Raw genomic sequence first — 19,456 nt, forward strand, 5'->3', positions numbered from 1 at the left:
GAGCTTCTCCTCCATGAAGAGTCAAGTGTTGGCCATTTCACTGCAGTCCCCACCGCTCCCGAGTGCTCCCAGCCGCCGAGGCCGTGTGCCAACTGCTGTTCTGCTGTTTGTCATTTTCACCCAGCTCATTTTATTCTTACACATTACTTGTCTGCCTCCCTAGGCACTTGATTTTATTCGGCTTCTTGTAAAAAGCCTTCTGTTCTATAGAACGACGTTTGGGCTTTGTCCCAGGGCACTCAACTGTTTTGAAGCCGGGAGAGACTAGGTCAGATTTAGGTTTTAGAGATGACTCTGGCTCCCTGCCTCGGGTCCATCCAGTTCCCAGTCCATCATGTACATGCAGGCTAGTCATGAAATGGATGCAACAGGCCACACAGATGAGAAGGACTTGTCCCAGGCAAATGGCAGGGCTGGTGGAGAGAAGAGGAGAGACTAAGCATGTCAGAGGCAGGATGGTCGGGGCTGGGAACCAACTGGATTACATGGCGTATGGAGGAAAGAAAAGTTAAAGGCTTGTGCTCACGGGCGGGTGAAAAGACTGCTGACGGAAAGAATGAGATCCATGTTTGACATGTTTGGATTAAGAATACCAACACAGATAGGCTCTGTTCAGCTATGGACGTTCGGGAAGTAGGGATGTAGCACATAATGAATTCATTTCTTACCCACATGTGTTTGTTACATTAACATCATGTTTATACATAAATGTGTGGAATAGCTAGCTGCAAATAATATGAGTGAGCCCCTTCCTAGTCAGCAGGTCCTTTTGATTCAAAAACCTCTGTCTCATTCACTGTTGTATTCCTCGTACCTAAGCAATACCCAGTATATTGTTCACACACCAGAAAAACTTGTTGAAGCCATCAGTAAATTAGTTAATTAACGATAAACAGGGAGGGGTGCCTGGGTGGCTCAGTCTGTTAAGCGTCCAACTTTTGATCGAGGCTCAGGTCATGATCTCACGCTTCATGAGACTGAGCCCCATGTCAGGCTCTGTGCTGACCGTGCAGAGCCTACTTGGGATTCTTGGTCACCCTCTCTCTCTGCTCCTCCCCTGCTCATGCACTCTCTCTCTCAAAGTAAATAAATAAACTTAAAAAAAAAAGATAAACAGGGATAATTAAACGTATTCATGTTTTAACTCAATTAGCTTTTTTCTTATTTAACCTGTTTGCCTTTATCTCGGCTGCCTGCAGGCTCCCCTTCCCTGTCACCCGTGACACCTGTGCACACATTCAAGGGAGCAATTGCATTAGATACATGTAGTAATAAACATGGTTTTAGGTGATAACAAAGACTTCTCTACTTTTAATACTGAAATGACTCCTACTTCTCATCTTTCCCACTTACTACTTTTAAGTACTATTCAGTTATAACCACTTTATTATTTATTTAGTTTTTTTTAATATTTATTTATTTTTGGGAGAGACTGTGTGAGCAGGGGAGGGGTAGAGAGAGAGAGGGAGACATGGAATCCAAAGCAGGCTCCAGGCTCTGAGCTGTCAGCACAGAGCCCGATGCAGGGCTCCAACTCACAAATCACAAGATCATGTTCTGAGCCAAGGTCAGTTGCTTAACCGACTGAGCCACCCAGGTCCCCCAATTATAACCATTTTATTTCTTTTTAATTTTTTTAACGTTTTATTTATTTTTGAGACAGGGAGAGACAGAGCATGAACAGGGGAGGGTCAGAGAGAGGGAGACACAGAATCTGAAACAGGCTCCAGGCTCTGAGCTGTCAGCACAGAGCCCGACACGGGGCTCGAACTCACAGACCTCATGACCTGAGCCGAAGTCGGCTGCTTAACCGACTGAGCCACCCAGGCACCCCAATTATAACCATTTTAAAAGCAAATGTACGGGGACACCTGGGTGGCTCAGTCAGTTAAGTGTCTGGCTCTTGGTTTTGGCTCAGGTCATGATCTCATGGTTTGTGGGTTTGGGCCCTGCATTGGGCTCTGTGCTCACAGCATGGAGCCTACCTGGGATTCTCTCTCTTTCCCGCCCTCGTTGCCTCTCCCCACCACCTCAAAAATAAATAAATAAACATTTAAAAAAAAATAAAAGCACATATATACACAGGTTTCTTTACAGAGACTTACCTGTAGTTTTTCCCCAGTAACAAATAACTGAATAAATTATCTTTCTTGGATGACCCTATGGTCATAATTGGGATGCATTTTAGAGTCAGAGATTTTCCCATTCAGCAACAGCTTCTGCTGTCATGTTCCTGGTTTGCTTGAGGGGCTCTTGACCTGCTGAGATCTTTCGACGATTTTACAAGTAATTATAGAGGATTTATAGGTTTTATACAAGTAATAGGTGAATACATTCTTATTGTAAAAATAATAAAAATGTATATAATATGGAAAGGAAAGGTCTCACTTCAACACTATTTCCATTCTTTTCACCCAAAAGTAATCATAGCTAATTTTTATGGGTTCCTTTAAAACTTTTTCTTTGCACTGTGGCACAAACCTATACATTTATAAAGGCAAGGTTTTGGGGGGACATAATTGTATCATACTACCATACTGCCAAATAATTTTTTCAAAGGTTATTTGAAAGGTTATTTGAAAAGGAACATCTAGAGAAATCAGGATGTGGATGTGTCCATATCTACTTATTATTTTTTAATGTTTAGTTTTGAGAGAGAGAGAGAGTATGCACATGATGGGGGGAGGGTTAGAGAGAGGAGACAGAGGACCTGAAGCAGGCTCTGTGCTGTCAGCACAGAGCCCCATTCAGGACTTGAACTCATGAACTATAAGCTCATGACGTAAGCCGAAATCAAGAATTGGTTGCTTAAGTGACTGAGCCACCCAGGCACCCCTCTAGTTAATTTTTTTAATTATAGCATAGCATTCTGTAATATGTGTACCTTAGTTCATTGACATGTTCAGGGACCTTTAGCCTGTTTCTGATTTTTCACTGCTATGAACAATACCCCAGTGAGCATCTTTGCTCCTGACTCTTTGGGAAAATATACGAGTGTTTCTCCAGAAGACATTCCTTGCGTTAGAATTGCTGGTATAATATATGCACATGTAAAATTCTGATATTTCAAATTGGTTCTTCCAAAAATCTATACCAGTCTACCCTTTTGTCAGTAGGATGTAAGATTAACTCTTTCTTCCACTCCTTTGCCTCATCTAGATATTGCCATTTTTTAATAATTTTTACAAATTTTGTGAACAAGAATGAAATCTCGTTGCTTTGAACTGTATCACGGATTTCCCATGGGGTAGAGCCTTGTGTACTGATGAGAGCTTTGTCACCATTTCTCTTTGCGTCTAAGTGTCGCTCTCCCATTTCAGATGCTCACTACCTCACCTGCAGGATCCAGGAATGTGCTGAGACCACTCGGAGTGGGCCTTTTGTCCGCTCCATTGACATCAGTTCCCTGGTTGTTCAGGATGAATATATCTTCATTCAGGTGAGTCCAGAAAATGCATTCAGTGGTAGAGGTGGGGGTGCTTAGGTGAAGTCAGGAAAATGAGGGCAGCATTCCCGAGGTTGTGAACACGTGGAGCTGGGGTGAGTCTCTGCTTTGGTGACCCATTCTCTGGGGGATCCAGGACTTCTGGTGAAAGATGAAGATGTTATGGGTCAGTATCACGGATGGGGTCTTTAGTGGCCCACTGAATCCTCAGCTGGGTTGCTGTTTTATTATACCAAAAGGGTCTTAAAATGACCAGGATGTAGACTAGGGCTTGGAAGTTTCTTAGAGCCACATCTCCAATGGATCTGACTTTCAGTAGTTTATCAAAGCCATGATCCATTGCTGTCCAAAGTGACCGGTCTCATTTGGGAGGAGAATCCCCAAGAAATGAAGCATCTCTAGGATTTTCTTTCTAGAAAAATGTAGAGCTCCCTAAATCTTGCCCTCCCTTTACAGTGCTGACCACTCCCTGATATGTCCTGAGTCCAGAAATCCTTCACTCCCAACAGCTCTGACTCACGGAGAAAACTAGGTGTGACTCACATTTTTAGGCAGGAAAGGGAAGCCCTGTTTTAGGTGTTGAGTTTCACTGGAAGGAGATGCAAAGAAGAACAAAAATGAGGAAAAAGAAAAGGTGATGCTTCTGCTCCAGAGTGACTTACAGTGTGTGTGTGTGTGTGTGTGTGTGTGTGTGTGTGTGTGTGTGTGTCTGTCTGTCTATGAGTGTGTGTAATCATACTTGACCTTTGAGAGCAGCTTTGATTTCTCCCACTCTGCATTCCCACCCTTCTGCTGCCAGTTGTGGTTGCAGGCTATTTCCTATAGGAACCTTGATCTTTAGACTCTCCTGAGTTTACTCAGACCTATGCACCTGAATGACTTTCTCTGCCTCACTCCTGTTTCTTTGGTCCAGATTAGCCCCGTTTCCCGGGAGCTGGGTATGCCTCTCTTCCTCTGAACCACTGCAGCTGTTCTTGTCTGCTATTCCCTTAGCACATGGGCTATTAGGAATTGTTACTTAAATATTAGTGGATTTGTCTTCATCTTTCCAAATTGCATTTTATACTATCTGAGGATAGGGACAATACTTTATACACAAATTTTTCTCCTCATCCTTGGCCCTAACAGAAAGCCTTTGAAAATCCAGGGTACTCAGTGACTACTTGTCTTACTGATAGATTGTAGATGTAGGAGTCACTTCTTTTTAAAAATCAGTTGTGTAGACTTTTGAGGTCTGAAACACATGACATGTAGCCATCCACTCAAAAACCAGCTTGAAAAAGGGAGGGAAAGAGAGGTCTGTGTGGCTCCAGAAAATCCCTGTGTCTAAGTTTGCATAAAAGCCAGAATCTCAGAATATTTTTGTCTAAATCTTGGCAGGTCATTAGCACTATTATTGCCTTATTCATGAATATTTATTGAACACATACAATGCAAAGTAAGTCAACAAAGTATTAGGCATGACTCTGGCTCTCCCTAACTCTTGCCCTTGGCCTGCTTCTTTTTGCACCCAGTATATACCGTCTTGGGTCTTAAGTACTATCTCCATGTTCTGATGAATCTCAAGCCAGGGAGCTATAACCTCTGCCCTGGAAAGCAGACCTTCTTGTCTAATAGTCATCTTGATATCTCAACTTGGATGTTCCACAGCTAGAATAAAATCAACATGTCCACCTTGATCCTGATGCATTGGTGGCATTACCCTCTACCTGGTCACTCAAGGTAGAAACCTGGAAATCTGTCTATGACAACAAATTCAGTGAATCCAGGTCCCTGCTAATATCACCCTTAGTCTCAGATGGTTTTTTGTTTTTCATTCCATTCCCATGGTCCCAGTTTAAGGCTTTATTATTTCTTTATCTCTATTTAATTTTTTCAAGGTAGAAGCACAGAGATGATTTATGAATTTACCAATCTTATTGCCCTTTCCTTAATGCTAATACTGCATATAATGATGAACATGACAGGACCGTTTCTGGGAAACATGACTTAGAATTTTAAATGTTCAGATTTTTTAAAATTCATTTTTCCTTTTATTGCATAAAGTTTTCTGTAACTCTGCCGGCAGACATCCAGATTTTTTCCCTAACTATTCTGAAGTGTCTTTTTATTATTATTGTACTGCAAGCCAGCAAAAGTTTTTTCTTTGATAAGCATCAATTTTTATTTTGTTTGAAAGAGATAGGAGTTCCCGTTAGTCAATAAAATTTTATTGACAGCCTGCTACGTTTCAGGCCCCTGTTCTAGGAGCTGGGGTTAAGACAGTGAACATAATAAAATTCCTGCCCAAGTGGTATTTATATTCCAGTGGAAGACATGGGAAAATATGTATATAATATATACATCCATATATACATAGGTATGAAAAGCCTGTGAAACATTAGTGGTTGAGATGCTGTGGTTTTGAGTCCAATGGCCAGCATTTATCCCAGCCTTGGCAGGCCACACTTTAGCTGGGTGGTCTTGAGCTATACTTCATTTGACTTATCTGTAAAAAGAGGACAATTGAGTACTTAGTTTATTGGTTGCTGGGCAGATTCTGTTTGTTAATTACATTTGTAAAACACAAAAACAGTGCTCTGTAAATGTTGCTCTCTATCTTTCTATCTTGTGCTATCATCTATTCATCTATCCACCAAATATATTAGATGATGATAATGTTTTAGATGAAAATTAATGAGGAATGTGAATGTTAGACATCTGTGGATACTACTATTTTTTTTTTTAAGATGACCTGAAAAAGTCTCATTCGGTGAGTGGTGAACCAGAAGAGGGTGGCAGGAGTCAGCAGTCAGATGGGCACGTGGAGCCAGGTGTGTTAGGCCCTGTACTTTCTTGAGCCCCACATGGTGATGTGTCGGGAACAGGTAGAGATTTGAGGCTGGCTTTAGGAGCAGAGGTGTTGGGAAAACCAGGGCTGAGGATATAAGTTGGAAGCATGTCAGCATGTTGATGTCACTTTTGAGTTGCAAAATTGAAGTCATCAAGGGAATAAATATAGACAGAAAAGAGAAGGAATTCATAGACTAGGGCAGAGGGCACTCTAATATTAGGGAGATGAGAAAGAGGGAGTAAATGAGACCTAGAAACAGAGTTCAGAGATAACCACAGAAAGACCAAGGGTATTAGATTCCAGGACCTTGAAGGCTGTTTTCAGATTTTTAAAAAGAAAACTATGAGAGAGATGGGAAGCAATGGAATAACAATGCCCCAAATAATGCAAAAGGCCAATACTCTTGAGAAAAGCATGGAATTTCATCAACCACCAAACACAGATTAAATGCTATTATTTGCAACTATCAATTGGCTAAATTTAAAATAAGGTAAAAGAATGTGAGTGGGTTACATATGAACCGCTGCTGATACTGAAGGTATAGTTGTGTATTGTTTGGCCATCAGTATTTAATGAGTCCTTTCCTTCTCATAGGTGAGTTCGGCCTTATGCATTGATCAGTATGATAGATGTGTCTTATTTCTGACAGTGTATGCTTAGCTTTTAGTTAAAATTGCTTCTTTTTTAAAAAAGTCATTATATGATCTCTTTTCCTGCTTTCCTGCCTCTGGGTTTCTTTGATAATTTTGAATATTTGTTCTAGCTACTTAGCTTTATGAATATAACAGCAAATCTTCTATTTCTGGATAATATCTATTGATTTCCTTTTGTGAGCCGTGATACAATTTCCATACATTTCTCTTTCCTCCCCTCTCTCTTAGATTCCTTCACCACCTGTTTTGGGTTGGTCATATTATCTCTTTGTTTGCTTTTCTATCTTCAAATATAATTCTCTTAGACTTAAATATTTTACGAAGTACTGTTGAACAAAGGTAGAAAAAACTAGCCTGTGTTTATCACCTGTATCCAATGCTAGTTTTGTTAATTAAATCATTCAGAGCATTTACATTCTGCTGTGAATGATCATTCCTGCATTTATTTTGATCTTAGTTATATGGGTAAATCTAGTTCCTTTCTGTAGTTTTTGCATTTTTTTCTTGGTTGTCTGAAGTTTGTCCTTCAGTTTGTCTTTTTTTTTTAATTTTTTAAATTAATTTTTGAGAGAGAGAGCGAGAGAGAGAGAGAGAGAGAGAACGAGCATGAGAAAGGCAGTGGCAGAGAGAGAGACACACACACAAAATCTGAAGCAGGCTCCAGGCTCTTAGCTGTCAGCACAGAGCCCAATGTGGGGCTCCAACTCAAACCTGAGCTGAAGTCGGACACTTAATTGACTGAGCCACCCAGGTGCCCCTGAAATTTGTCTTTTAGTAATGTCTTCAAGAAAGGTAAATTCTTTTAAAAAAATGTTTATTTATTTTGTGAGAGAGAAAGAGAGAGAGAGAGAAAGTGTGAGAAGGGGAGGGGCAGAGCGAGAGGGAAAAAGAGAATTCCAAGCAGCTGACAACATAGAGCCCAGTGTGGGGCTCCATCTCATGAACAGTGAGACCATAACCTGAGACAAAATCAAGAGTCAGATGCTTAACTGACTTAGCCACCCAGGCATCCCACAAAAAAGGTGAATTCTTGAATGTTGTAAACAGTTTCCCTCTTTAGGTTTAATTTCCTTTTTTAAGCTATAAAATGCATGTATTATTTGCTTTCCATGATAACTTTGCTCCATTAACTTACTGAATGTTACTGTGTCAGGCCAGTCTGATATTTCCCTTTTGGGTATCTTAATTTTTTCCTCCTTGATACCTAAAAGTCCTTTTTAAAAATATTTATTTTTAATACTATTTGCTTTGTTAATGTATGTTCTGTGGTTGATCATACTGTGTGAGTTTCTTTTCCTGAAATGTAAGTCTCATTCAGTTGGTTCAATTTCTCCTTCCTTTTTAATATCTCAGAACTTTCTGTTGCTTATATTTTGAAACATATATTTTATTTCAGTTTAATTATTTTGGTTCTCTTTCTCCAGGACATTTAGGATATGTGCAGTAGACAGGAAAATCAAAGGAGAGTCATTATTTTTTTCCCTTCTAATCAGTTTTAACTCACTGAGCAAAGTGATATTAAAAAACAACAACAACAACAACAAAAAGGGCACCTGGGTGGCTCAGTCAGTTAAGTGTCTGGCTTTGGCTCAGGTCATGATCTCACAGTTTGTGAGTTTGAGCCCTGCATCAAGCTCTGTGCTGCCAGCTCAGAGCCTAGAACCTGCTTCAGATTGTGTGTCTCCTTCTCTCCCTCTGCCCCTCCCCTGCTCATGCTCTGTCTCTCTCTCTCAATAATAAATAAACATTAAAAAAAAAATACTGGAAAGTCTTACCCACATTATCCCTGAACAAGTATTTGGCAGTGTCCAGGCTCTTTTTTATATTTTTTTGCTGCTCTTGTTGAACTTATTTTCTGAACTTTGCCAGCTTATATTTTATCACTTTTGTTGTCCCAGCGTATCTATTCTTAGCTCTTGTATTTCTACTTTGAAGTCTTCTCTTACAGAGGTAATCTCCTCATCATACAGGCTGTTTTTAATCATAGCAGTATGGGCACAATTTTCATTTGCTTCCTGGAAGCAGATTTATTTTCTGAGTCTGCTGTTTTTTCTGTCCCTTTCTCTCTCATTTGGCCATAGTATTTTATAATCCCTGCAATATTTTCTTTTATCTTTAGGTTCTTAACCATTATTCATTTTTTTTGTTTATGACATGAGCTCTTCTGGACTATTTGAGGAGATTCTTCTTGGTGACAAACCAGAACTCTTTCAGCTTAACAAGAATCTTCTTTGTTTCTCAGTGAGGTTCCATATAACTAAAGATAGTTTGTCTGTGAATGAGTTCTTTACAAAAGGTAAAACCACCTGGCTGCTTCTTCATCCAGCCACACCTCTCCAACTTCTTGTCATTAGTCAGCTCTAAGAATAAACAAACTGCCAATTCCTGGGCCACAGTCCCTAGGTTCCAAATAATTGATTGTTAGTTTTGCTCCTTGGGAAATGTCATCTTTGGAGAATGCTATTTCTCTAGCTTGATCTAAGATTTGTAGCTGTAGGCATTTTTTGCCCTGGTGCCTGTCGGTACTCTGTTTGTTCTTCGCTGAATTTGGCTTCCACATATATTGTGTTTCAGGGTTATATTTTCATTGAGTATTGAGTTTGTATTTTTATTTCTTGTTTTCCTTGTTGCTCTAGGGTGATTTATGAGAGGAAAAGGGAAGCACCGTTATTACTTGGCTATTTAAAACCATTTATAAACCTTAATCATGTATTTTCTGAAATGTCACAAAAGCTTGCAGACTGATTTTCTCATTCCGAGACCAGCAACCCCCACCCCCAATCCATTCACAACACTACTTTCAAAGTAATTTATTTACAACAAAAATCAATGTTCCTGTCTTCAGTGGCTGCTCATCACCTATAGGTTAAAATCTAATTTCCTTAACATTGCCTACAAGGCCCTGTACGATCTGGATCCTGCATACTCCATTAGCTTCATGGGAATCCCCATATACCTTCCTGGTTGTATTTTACCCTCCCATAAACGATAAACCTGTTTGGTCTCCATACACACATCATGTCATTTGTTGCCTAACATGCCTTTCTTGCGTTTTCCCACCTGCTTGGAATGTCCCTTTACTGGACAAACTTATCCTTAGATTCATCTTAGGCATTGCTGCCTGTAGAAAGTCTTCCCTGGCATCCTTGATCAGGATTGGACCAAGCCCCCTTGCTGACTACTTATCCACGTGTGTTATGTCTCCCCAGCCAGGTCTGTAAACTTTAAGAGGAACAAGACTATGTCTTATTCATCACTGTTTCTCCTGCACTTAGCATAATGACTGGTACTCAATAAATGTTTATTGAACTGAACTGAACTGAGAAGATAAGACACCGTCCTTATTCTCAGGGAATGCGGTTAGTTATCTTTTTAAAGCAAGGGAATCTTGTTTCCCCAACTAACAATATGAGACAACTTTGGGTAATTGCCAATTGTTCACTGCACGAGGAATGACCGTATGTAGGATGTCTCTGCATTTTTATAAAACTGCTGTCCAACAATTATCCATTATGTTATTCAGTACCCTTTTCATATTCATTCATTTAAATATATTAAAATACAGTCAGCCCAGTGGGGAACACAGACAGCTAAACAATTATTATGTAGCATGATGAGAGCTGTGTTAGCGCAAAGCACATGTTGCTCTTAAAGCAAGTGGGGGGAGCTTCGGAAGGAGGGTCTGTGCAAGCTTTCCAGCAAGGGAGACTAGGAGTACCAGCTGGGTAAGTGAAGGCAAAAGAGCATTCCAGGCAGAAGGGAGGCAGGGATGAAGTTAAGAAAGTAAGAAAAAACATGCCCGGGGATCTCTTTGTCCAAGGATAGGTGTAGTTGTGGGAGGGAGTGAGGTGGCAGGACTGTCAGGTAGGACAGTCCTGGGGAGGTGAACCTTTTCTGTTTCCTTTCATTAAATCTAGGTGATTGCGCGTTTCCCTCTTTGTAGTGCTAAAAGCTCGCAACTAAGTTTTGTGTCAATTATAGCAGCTTCCCTGCATCACATTGTGTGTTATTATTCTTCCTTTTCTCCTCGACTGCTGGCCATTTGTGTTTATGTGGCTGCTTTCCTTTATCTGTTGATTTGTTGTTGTGGCTTATTGCTTTTGTTTTAATTATTGGAAGCCACCTCGGAGAAATGTCTGAAATCAGTGCGAGTTTTGAATCTTTCTTGGAGGGGATGGGTTTTGAAAATTGAAATGGGCATCCGGAAAGGCTTTGTGGGGAAGGCGAGATTTGGACTGCAGTGCCTAATGTCTATCTCAGAAGCAAGGAAAAGGCAAAGAAGCCTCATTCTGTTCATGGAAGTAAAGCTGCCGCAGAAGGCTTTTGGGAGGGCAGAAACTCCTCAGAGCAACGGTAGCTTCTCACTCCAGGGCTTAAACCCACAGGTTTATATGTGAGCAGGGCATTAGGCCATCAGGGTAGATGGCATTCTGCCGACACTGCCAGCAAGCTACTGAAAAGAATGATCTCAAAAGCTGTAGTGCAGAGAGGATTGGGTCCAGCACGCCCCCTCATGGGTGACCTCTCTGGGGAGTACCGCTAAGGTAGAGCTGGACATTGAGAACTGTGTCTTTTCTGAAAGATGCTTGCTGTCACTCCATAGTTGGGGTCTCAAAGGGGAGCCTTGTACAGCCACATTATTTTCTTTGCCTGCAGTTGGAGCAGCTACATAACAATAGGAGGAGCATAAAGGACTTTGGTGGGTTTGGTTTTTCATAACTTTAAGGGGTCTATTCACTTGAATTTTCTAGTTTTGTAGAGTATTGGTATCTTTTATTTCATTTTAGTGCCACCAGAGACATACACCTGAGGAAGAATCTTACAGAAAAGGACGCCAGTCCATCGCCAGTCCATCCCCTTCACTCTTTCTGGCCCCCGGCTCCCCCCCCCCCCCCGCCGCCCTGCTAAATGTGGTTCTTGGCAGTTTTTACATGGAGTCTTAGGTAACTTGTAACAGGAGCTATGGAAAAATGGAAGAGGGTATCTGGCCCTCTTACCCCCTCCTTAAATAGCACACCTCAGCTTTTGTTTGTTCTGTATGTCAGGGTTCTTAATACTTTTTGCATCTGACGAAAGCAATCTGCTGCTAAGGAATGTTTGAAGCTGCCAACTTTTTGTAGCACTGTTGGTTCCATGGGTCACAGGTCAGGCTTTTTGGGTGTGGACAACCGAGCCATTCGGGATTCATGTGACATGGATCCATTTCCTTTCTCTGCAGATTAATAAATGTTATGTGTGTGTTTAAGGCATAATTGTTTACCCATTAGTGAGTCATATACAAATGTATATGCGCACATTTGAGAGTAAAGTTACTAACGAAAAACCCAGGTAACTACTTCATAATAAACTTCCCATTAATTTTGCATTAAAAAATTCACCCTTAAAAAACTTTGCCCTCCTACAGGAAAGCTCTTCATGCCCAGTCATTTCTTTCTTTCTTTTTTTTTCAACATGATTATTTTTGATCTGTATCTTGTGTGTCGTTGAAGGGTCCCTATACTACTCATGTGGCTCCTACAGTTCAGAAGAGACCCCGAAGGTTCTGCCTCACCTTTTATTTTTCTATTGACAAAGAGGTAAAGATAGTCATCTTGATGGTTTTGCTTGAGGGGGCCTAGTGTTTGATCTCCAGCTTTCAGCCGAGCTGAAGATGTACAGAACACTGTGAAATTTGTTAATCTGTCAATGCCTTTTCTGTGCAGGGGGCCTGGGGGCCTGGGGTTTCATAGTGAAATCAAAAGGAGCTAATCCTTCCCAGAAGAGCCCTTGTTTTAATGGGAAAGCGTCTGCCTGAAATGCCTCCGTTCCACATGGATAAAAGAGAAATCGGCTTTCCTCTGTAGGGGCAGGGGGAGAGAGATAAGTTGGTTTCTGTGTTCTGAGCCAAGAAGGTCGGAAATCCTGTCTTTTCTCCTTATGGAGTAGCTTTTCTAATGATTATCCTGGAAAATAGGTAGTTCAGCAGTGATAGCAGTAAAATCCCTTCAGTGATAGGATTGATACCCTGGCTATTAGGAGGTATGATGAAGAAACAGGAACAGAGCCCTAATAAGCCATTGTAAGAGATTTGTGTGTCTTTACTGAACTATGCAAAGCCTGGCTTCATCCTCCCTTCATGGCATGGGAGGTGGCCTTCAGTGTAATGAGGATTCATTTACTCATTGAATAAAGTTTTATTGTGAGTGCAGTTGTGGGGGGAAAATCCCAGTTCTAATACAGATATCTAAAACACAAGAGAAAACACTGACCGATCCATAATTAACGTACACACACGCTACATCTTCTAGAGGTGTAGATAAAGCAGAAAATTCAAAGGGAAGGTCATCCCAACTCTGCCAAATCCTTCTCAACGTCCACAACTAGACCAGTATCAGTGTGGAGATCCACACTTTCAACTCCTGGTAATGTGTGGGTATAGTCAGGAGAGAAGGCCCCCCTACAGCAAGGAATTCTGTGTGCGGATCAATGGCACGCAGAAAAGAAGTCCTAGGATAACTCCAGGGCTACAGTGAAGCCAGTCAGCAATTTGGACACAAGTTGCTGTTGTGAAGAGTTGAAAAGATGTTCTAGAAGTATTAGCAATTAACAGGTACTAGTAGCTAGGTAACAGATGCTTCTTGAGGTCCTTGATGTATGCCAGGTACACTGGAGCGTGGCAGAGGAAGAAGGCATTGTTCCTGCTCTCAGACAGTTTATGATTCAAGTAGCCTGTGGTTTGATGTGGGGCAGAGGACCCTGAACTTGAACACCTGGGTTGTAGTCGGGCTCCGCCACCTTACCAGCCAGGGAACACTGGGCAACTCATTTGGACTTTCAGAACGCTCATCTTCTCATTTCTGGAGAATGGAATGATGCCCCTGGCCCTGCCTGAATTGGAAGGTTTTTGTGAGGATCAAGGGAGATAATAATGGCTTTGAAATGCTTTGAAAACTACAGAACCCTATAAAACGCAAGGATCAAGAGATTAATCCGCATGCAAAAATCAGACTCGCTACGTTTGTGTATGCACATTCTCATTTAAGAGTTTTTATAAGCCTGTCATATAGAAGATTCCTAAATCTTTTCCCCAAATTCATTTGGTAATTATTCATGGATTCAACTCATGTATCAACATACGTGCATGATAGAATCTTCCCACATACCTTCCATAGTGCTTCAAAGAAACCAGCTTCTAATGACAGCTATGTAACTGTAGATATTCTGGGGTTTAATTATCTTGCCAGACTCTTGAGTACCTTCTTGTAGCATGTTTGCCCCCAGCTCCCCTGGGTTTTGATAGTTGTTTAAGAACCTGGTTTAGGCACCACTGTGGGAGGTAGAAAAGCCTCTCTGGCATGGCCACTCTAGAGTTATCTTTCTGAAAGAAAAAAAAAAAAAGCCCTGAGGCAGAAATTAATAGAGTGTAATTATTCAAAGAAAAACTATTTGGCAATATTTTAAATGATGTTAATTTGGCCTTAATGGGAGAGATTTGAATGTTAAATAAATAGCAATCTCATCATTAGGGACACATTTACAACACAGGAGTTTAAAGGAAAATGAAAGAGTTGCAGACACCATCTTCAAAAGAAATTCAATAAAGACATCTTCAGGTGAATATTCTTAAAGCGCTTTCAGAATCTTAAGTGAGTTGTTTTCAACAGCCAGCGCTAATGGAAGATCCTTAAATAGCATGTTGCTGGGATGTGTCTCCTGTACAGGCAATGATTTTAGTGGCTTGATGTAAAAGTTGCTGTTAGTATTTGAAATGCCTCCGTGTACAAAAACAAATGAGCAACCTGATTGTGAAGGTCATGATGCTTAGTTGATCTTCGTGCTGGGCATCGCAAAGGTCCTATCTCACGTCCTTCTGGCTCCTGTTTGCTCCGCAGCTAGCTGTGCACACAGGTGGCCTGATGTCACCTTGCCTCAGCTGCACCGTGAACCTCTTGCTTTTTGTTCTGGGCTGATTCCTCCCTAAATGGGATACTTATGAGAGACCCCTTAGCCATCCTGATGCAGGTACAAACCTTGAGGTGCAAAGGTGTCAAGACCCTCCTGGACAATTAGACTGATAGGAGTCAGGAGCCAGTGGATACTCATTCCTCTCTTCCTGTGTCAGGAGGGCGATACTGAGCCTCGTTCTCTATGGGTCTTTAGAGTGTCCCCAGTGGGGTTGGGCCCCAGTTACTCATAGTAATAACCAGTTGAGTGACACTCCCTGGGATGGCTTTTTCTCCCTCCTTGTTTTCCACTCTCTAGTTCTGCCACTTCTGTTCCCTAGGATCATTTCTCAAACTCAAGCAAACAAACAGACAAAAGAGCCTCCCACAGAAAACAACAATAAGTACTACCTGCATAAAAGCCCTGGTCTCAGGCTCTACATTTTAAGGCAGATGGAACCCAACTCAAAGAAACTAAAAAAAAAAAAAAAAAAACCCTAAAATTTATGGAGTCCTTACTATGTATCCAGTATGTGGATAGATCGAACTATCCAAGAAAAGTAAAAAGAGTCATCTTCATGGCTATATAAAATTTCTCAATCCAAACGCCCAATCCCATCCCTTCTGACTTCTCAGGCACCTGGCTTTACCCATTATCCTTCTTCCCCTATCTCTTCAATATTCCTTCCTGTTTCAGACTTCCCATCAGTATTTAAATATTTTTAAATATCTACTATCCTTAAATTAAAAAAAAAAACAAGAAAACTTTCTTTGAATCCCATGTTCCTGTCTATAAATGTCCCATCTTTCATTTGCAAGCAGATTTCTTAAGAGCTATCTATATTCATTGTCCCGTTTTTTCATTTCCTTCTCTTTAACCCACTTGAGACTGACTTGCTCCTTGTCCACTCCATTGAAATTACTTTTGCCAAGTTCATCAAAGATGTCTCTGAATTATATCTAGACAACACCTCTCGATAATTAACTTAGTTGACCTGTCTGCAGCACTGGGGTCTTCGGTCTGGAAGCTGCTTCGTTCTGGAAGCACATTCACCCTTGCTTCTTTGACAATGTGTGCTTCAGCTACTCCTCCTACTTCTCCAGCATCTAGCATCTTCTTCCTCTCCTAAACAGGTGCCTCTTCCTCTGCCTACCCTTGAAATATGGGTTGTTCTCAGAGCTTTTCATAGGTTCCTCTTCTCTGTTCACTTCCTGTGCTCTCAGAGCAATCCTGTCTCATTGATTCTTACAGCGTGGCATCAATTACCATCCAGATGCTGATGATTCCCCAGTGTCTCCTGCTGAGACAGAGAGGCTCCAGGAGGGGCTCTTTATTTACAGAATGCCCATCAATCCTTTTGGCTTGGTGTCTTTTTGCTCCTTTCAGAGCTTTGCTGTGCATGTCCCTAATAAATGGTGACGACTTGTTTATTTCCCAGGAGATCTGCTGAGGCTCTGTGAAAGTTACCTACTGTTATTTACTAGGCCAGCATAGCAAGGAATGTTTTCCCTTAATCTCAGCGAATTGTTCTGTAATTTGCCCCATATTATAACACAGGTATTTGCTTTTCTAGTAGTACATGGATGGGATATGTCTGGCCCCAGGGTGTCGAATTGTTTCCATTTTGTGTATCACCTTTGAGTAATTACTAATAGCTGCATAGAAGGCTGTGTTGTCGTGCTTCAGTAGGAAAGACTGTTGCCGTTAATTAGTAGTGTCTCCATGGGCATGAGAAGGAAGAGTAGTGGCGTGGCGTGTATGCTGTGCAGTGTATTTTATAGGAAAGGTGGCACTCATGGTGTTTAATTATCCGGGAGCCTCATATGATCAGGTTCAGCCTGTGAATGCTGGCCTGGAAAGTGGATATGTTGTCCAGGGGACCACAAGTGTTTCTGTAATTCAGCCCAAAAGAATGAGATCGGCCACACACCTCTCAGTCTCCTCCACTATTGGAAAATCTGTAATTTCCTGTTTCCAAAGCAGTGATGCTTCAGAATGCGGTTTCCACCTCGCCACACCACCAGTTATTACCCACCAGTCAGCAAAGTGAAACTTGTCACAGTTTATTTGTTGTGTCTCATGTTTATTTCATGCCAAATGCATGTCTGCTATGTGTGCATTTTCTTTTCTTTAATTCTACTTTAATCTTCACAGGATCTTGGTGTGATGGATATTATTCTCTTTAGTTTTTAAGGGTGGAATCTGAATTTCAGAGAGGGTTAGAGAATCCCCCTTTGTCCTATAGCTCAGGAGATGGCAGGGTCAGGATTTGACATCAGAGCTGTCTGGCTTCATAAGGGATAACAAAAGAGGACAGTGATCTACTTCTCATTTCATTTTCCCAGTCGGAAGATGTTTGCATTAGCACCGAGTAGCTGGTGTTCCCAGAAACTTTTCCGGATGACTGTACAGGTAAAAAAGAGGCAGCTGTTGTCCCATTCTTGGTGGACACGAGGGGCAGGAAAGCCTTACTCCCTCCTTGTTCAGTGGACTGTTTGTCAGGATCTGTTTCAATTTTGTTTCAGATCAGAAACTTTCTGCACCATTAACCAAAGAAGGGCTTAATGGGATTCAGTACAATGTAATCATGCCCGCACCTCTGAGAGTCGTCCCTCACATACACTTAGAGGATTATTCAAACACTCATCACTAGGGTGCAGAGGAGGGGGAGTGGCAGCATGGTTAATCATAGTTACCATCCCCAGCTCCACTTTCTCCAGCCTTCCCCACTTACCATGTACCTCTTGCCATGAATTAGCCAGTTTCCATTGTGTGTTTCTGGGCACAGCTTCTCTTGAGTTCTATTCTGGGGTACAGAGGAGCTACTGAGTCATGACCCAGCTGGGTCTCCCCATTGTCCTTCCCTTTCTAAGTCCCAGCAATTTCCCAATACCCCCTCTTCTAAAGCACAGCTCCCAGGAGGATCTCTTTTCTGGGGCCTTCTCCTATTAAAGATAATTGTATTGTAAAAACAACAGTGCCGATAATGAAGACAGTTGGGCTGTGGACTGAGAAGCAGACTATTAAACTCAGTCCTCTCCCCATTACCATTATAACGAGGATACATATCTATTTATTTCAGAGTTTCGGCTTTTACAATTTTTAATAGCTCTGCCTTTAACTCCATAGCTAGCTAATGGGGTAAACAAATGCTTTGGATTTCTGCAAGCAACTTTTAAGGATCTGATTCCGAAAGCCCTCATGGTCAGTCAGAACAAGGCCTTTTTGGAGTTTAAAAGTGGCGGAGCCATTGGCTGATCATAGCTTAATTTGATTGAGCACCTACTATGTACCCAGGGCTGTGAGAGGTTCTGTCTGAGACAGAAGTGTTGATCATTCATTCATTCAACAACCATTTGTTGAGCACTTGATATGTTCCTGTTATTCTCAACGAAGGGAATATATTGGTAAACAAGACTGACAATGTTGTCCTCGTTCTGTTTCAGACTAGGTGTGGTGGTGGGACTACAAGGCCTGACACTCTCTCTGAGCAATGTTCAAAAGCTCTTGAGAAAGTGCTAGGCAATTTCTCAGAGTGAGGGAGATGCATGAGGCATGATATGATCAGAGATACTGTCCTGGAGAAGGCAAGGCTCAGGCTAGGTCTCCAAGCAGAGAATTGACTTGAGGAGTCTAATTTTCAGAACAGCAAATGCTCTAAGGAAGAGACCCTTCCATGGCAGGAGGCAGTTTGCCACCAGATGGGGGTGCAGGTTGGTGGGGGATGTGGGGGTGGGCAGTACAGCATTGCTAGATGTAAGTTTGTTCTTACCATTAACCCACTCGGTGACATTGGGCCACCACCTTACTCCCTAGAGCTCAGTTTCCTTGTCACAAAAAGAAAGAATTGCATCCAAGAAGAGCTCTTAACCTTTTGTTGTTGTGGTTCTTAACAGTGGGAACTGCTTTTCATACAACCTTTCCAAGGAATTCCAAGATGCAAAACAGATACAAGGGAATGATCTAGTTTAAAGAGGGTCAGGGGGCTCTAGGAGCTCTTCTACCCACTCAGCCTCTTCTGCATCCATTTTGGACACTCCCAAGGCATCACTGTAGGATTCCCAAACTCCATAGAATCCAGTTGGGAAGGCAATGGAGTATATGATTCCAGAGTTCCCTTCTAATGCTGCAGTTCCAGAAGTCTGCTCACTCTACAGGATGCTCCATTTAGTTAAACATGGGCTGGTGACTGTTATTCAGGAGTATTTCCCAAGTTATTTCTTCAGTGTTGGAATCAAAACAAAAAATATTTAGGTTGCAGCCCGTCCCTTAACAGAGTTGCTGAACTATCCTTTCCTCCTTTCCTTTCACATACATCTACTGAGGGCACAAGGTAGAGGCGGTACAATAGGTCAAAAATTAAAAAGCAAACAAGTAAAAGTTCCTGCCATAAGAGGGTTTGTAGTCTAGTGAGAGAGTTAATACCTATGCAAAACAGTGAAGACGAAAAATAATTACATGCTGTGATAAATTGATGAAACAAACATAATTGCAAGAGCCAATCATAGAAAAGAAGACACTTCATTAATTCATCCTTTCTCTCAGTCCCTCAATAAATATCTCTGGAGTTACTACAGTCCACAAAGCATGGGACCCCACTTT

At 41.6% G+C, this 19,456-nt stretch overlaps 1 protein-coding gene across 1 annotated transcript in view; it reads left to right on the forward strand.

Moving 5' to 3' along the window:
- The window catches only part of SORCS3 (sortilin related VPS10 domain containing receptor 3), a 611,532-nt gene that overhangs the window by 459,067 nt on the left and 133,009 nt on the right, over positions 1-19,456 (forward strand). The window contains exon 7 of the mRNA XM_047072705.1: positions 3,321-3,439. Within this exon, the coding sequence (XP_046928661.1) occupies positions 3,321-3,439 (119 nt within the window). The remainder of the gene's footprint in view (positions 1-3,320; positions 3,440-19,456) is intronic.

This window comes from Lynx rufus, unplaced genomic scaffold (assembly GCF_022079265.1).
Source record: "Lynx rufus isolate CCGP_SWC_20201006 ecotype Redwood Valley unplaced genomic scaffold, mLynRuf1.p SCAF_11, whole genome shotgun sequence".
Taxonomy (NCBI): Eukaryota; Metazoa; Chordata; class Mammalia; order Carnivora; family Felidae; genus Lynx; species Lynx rufus.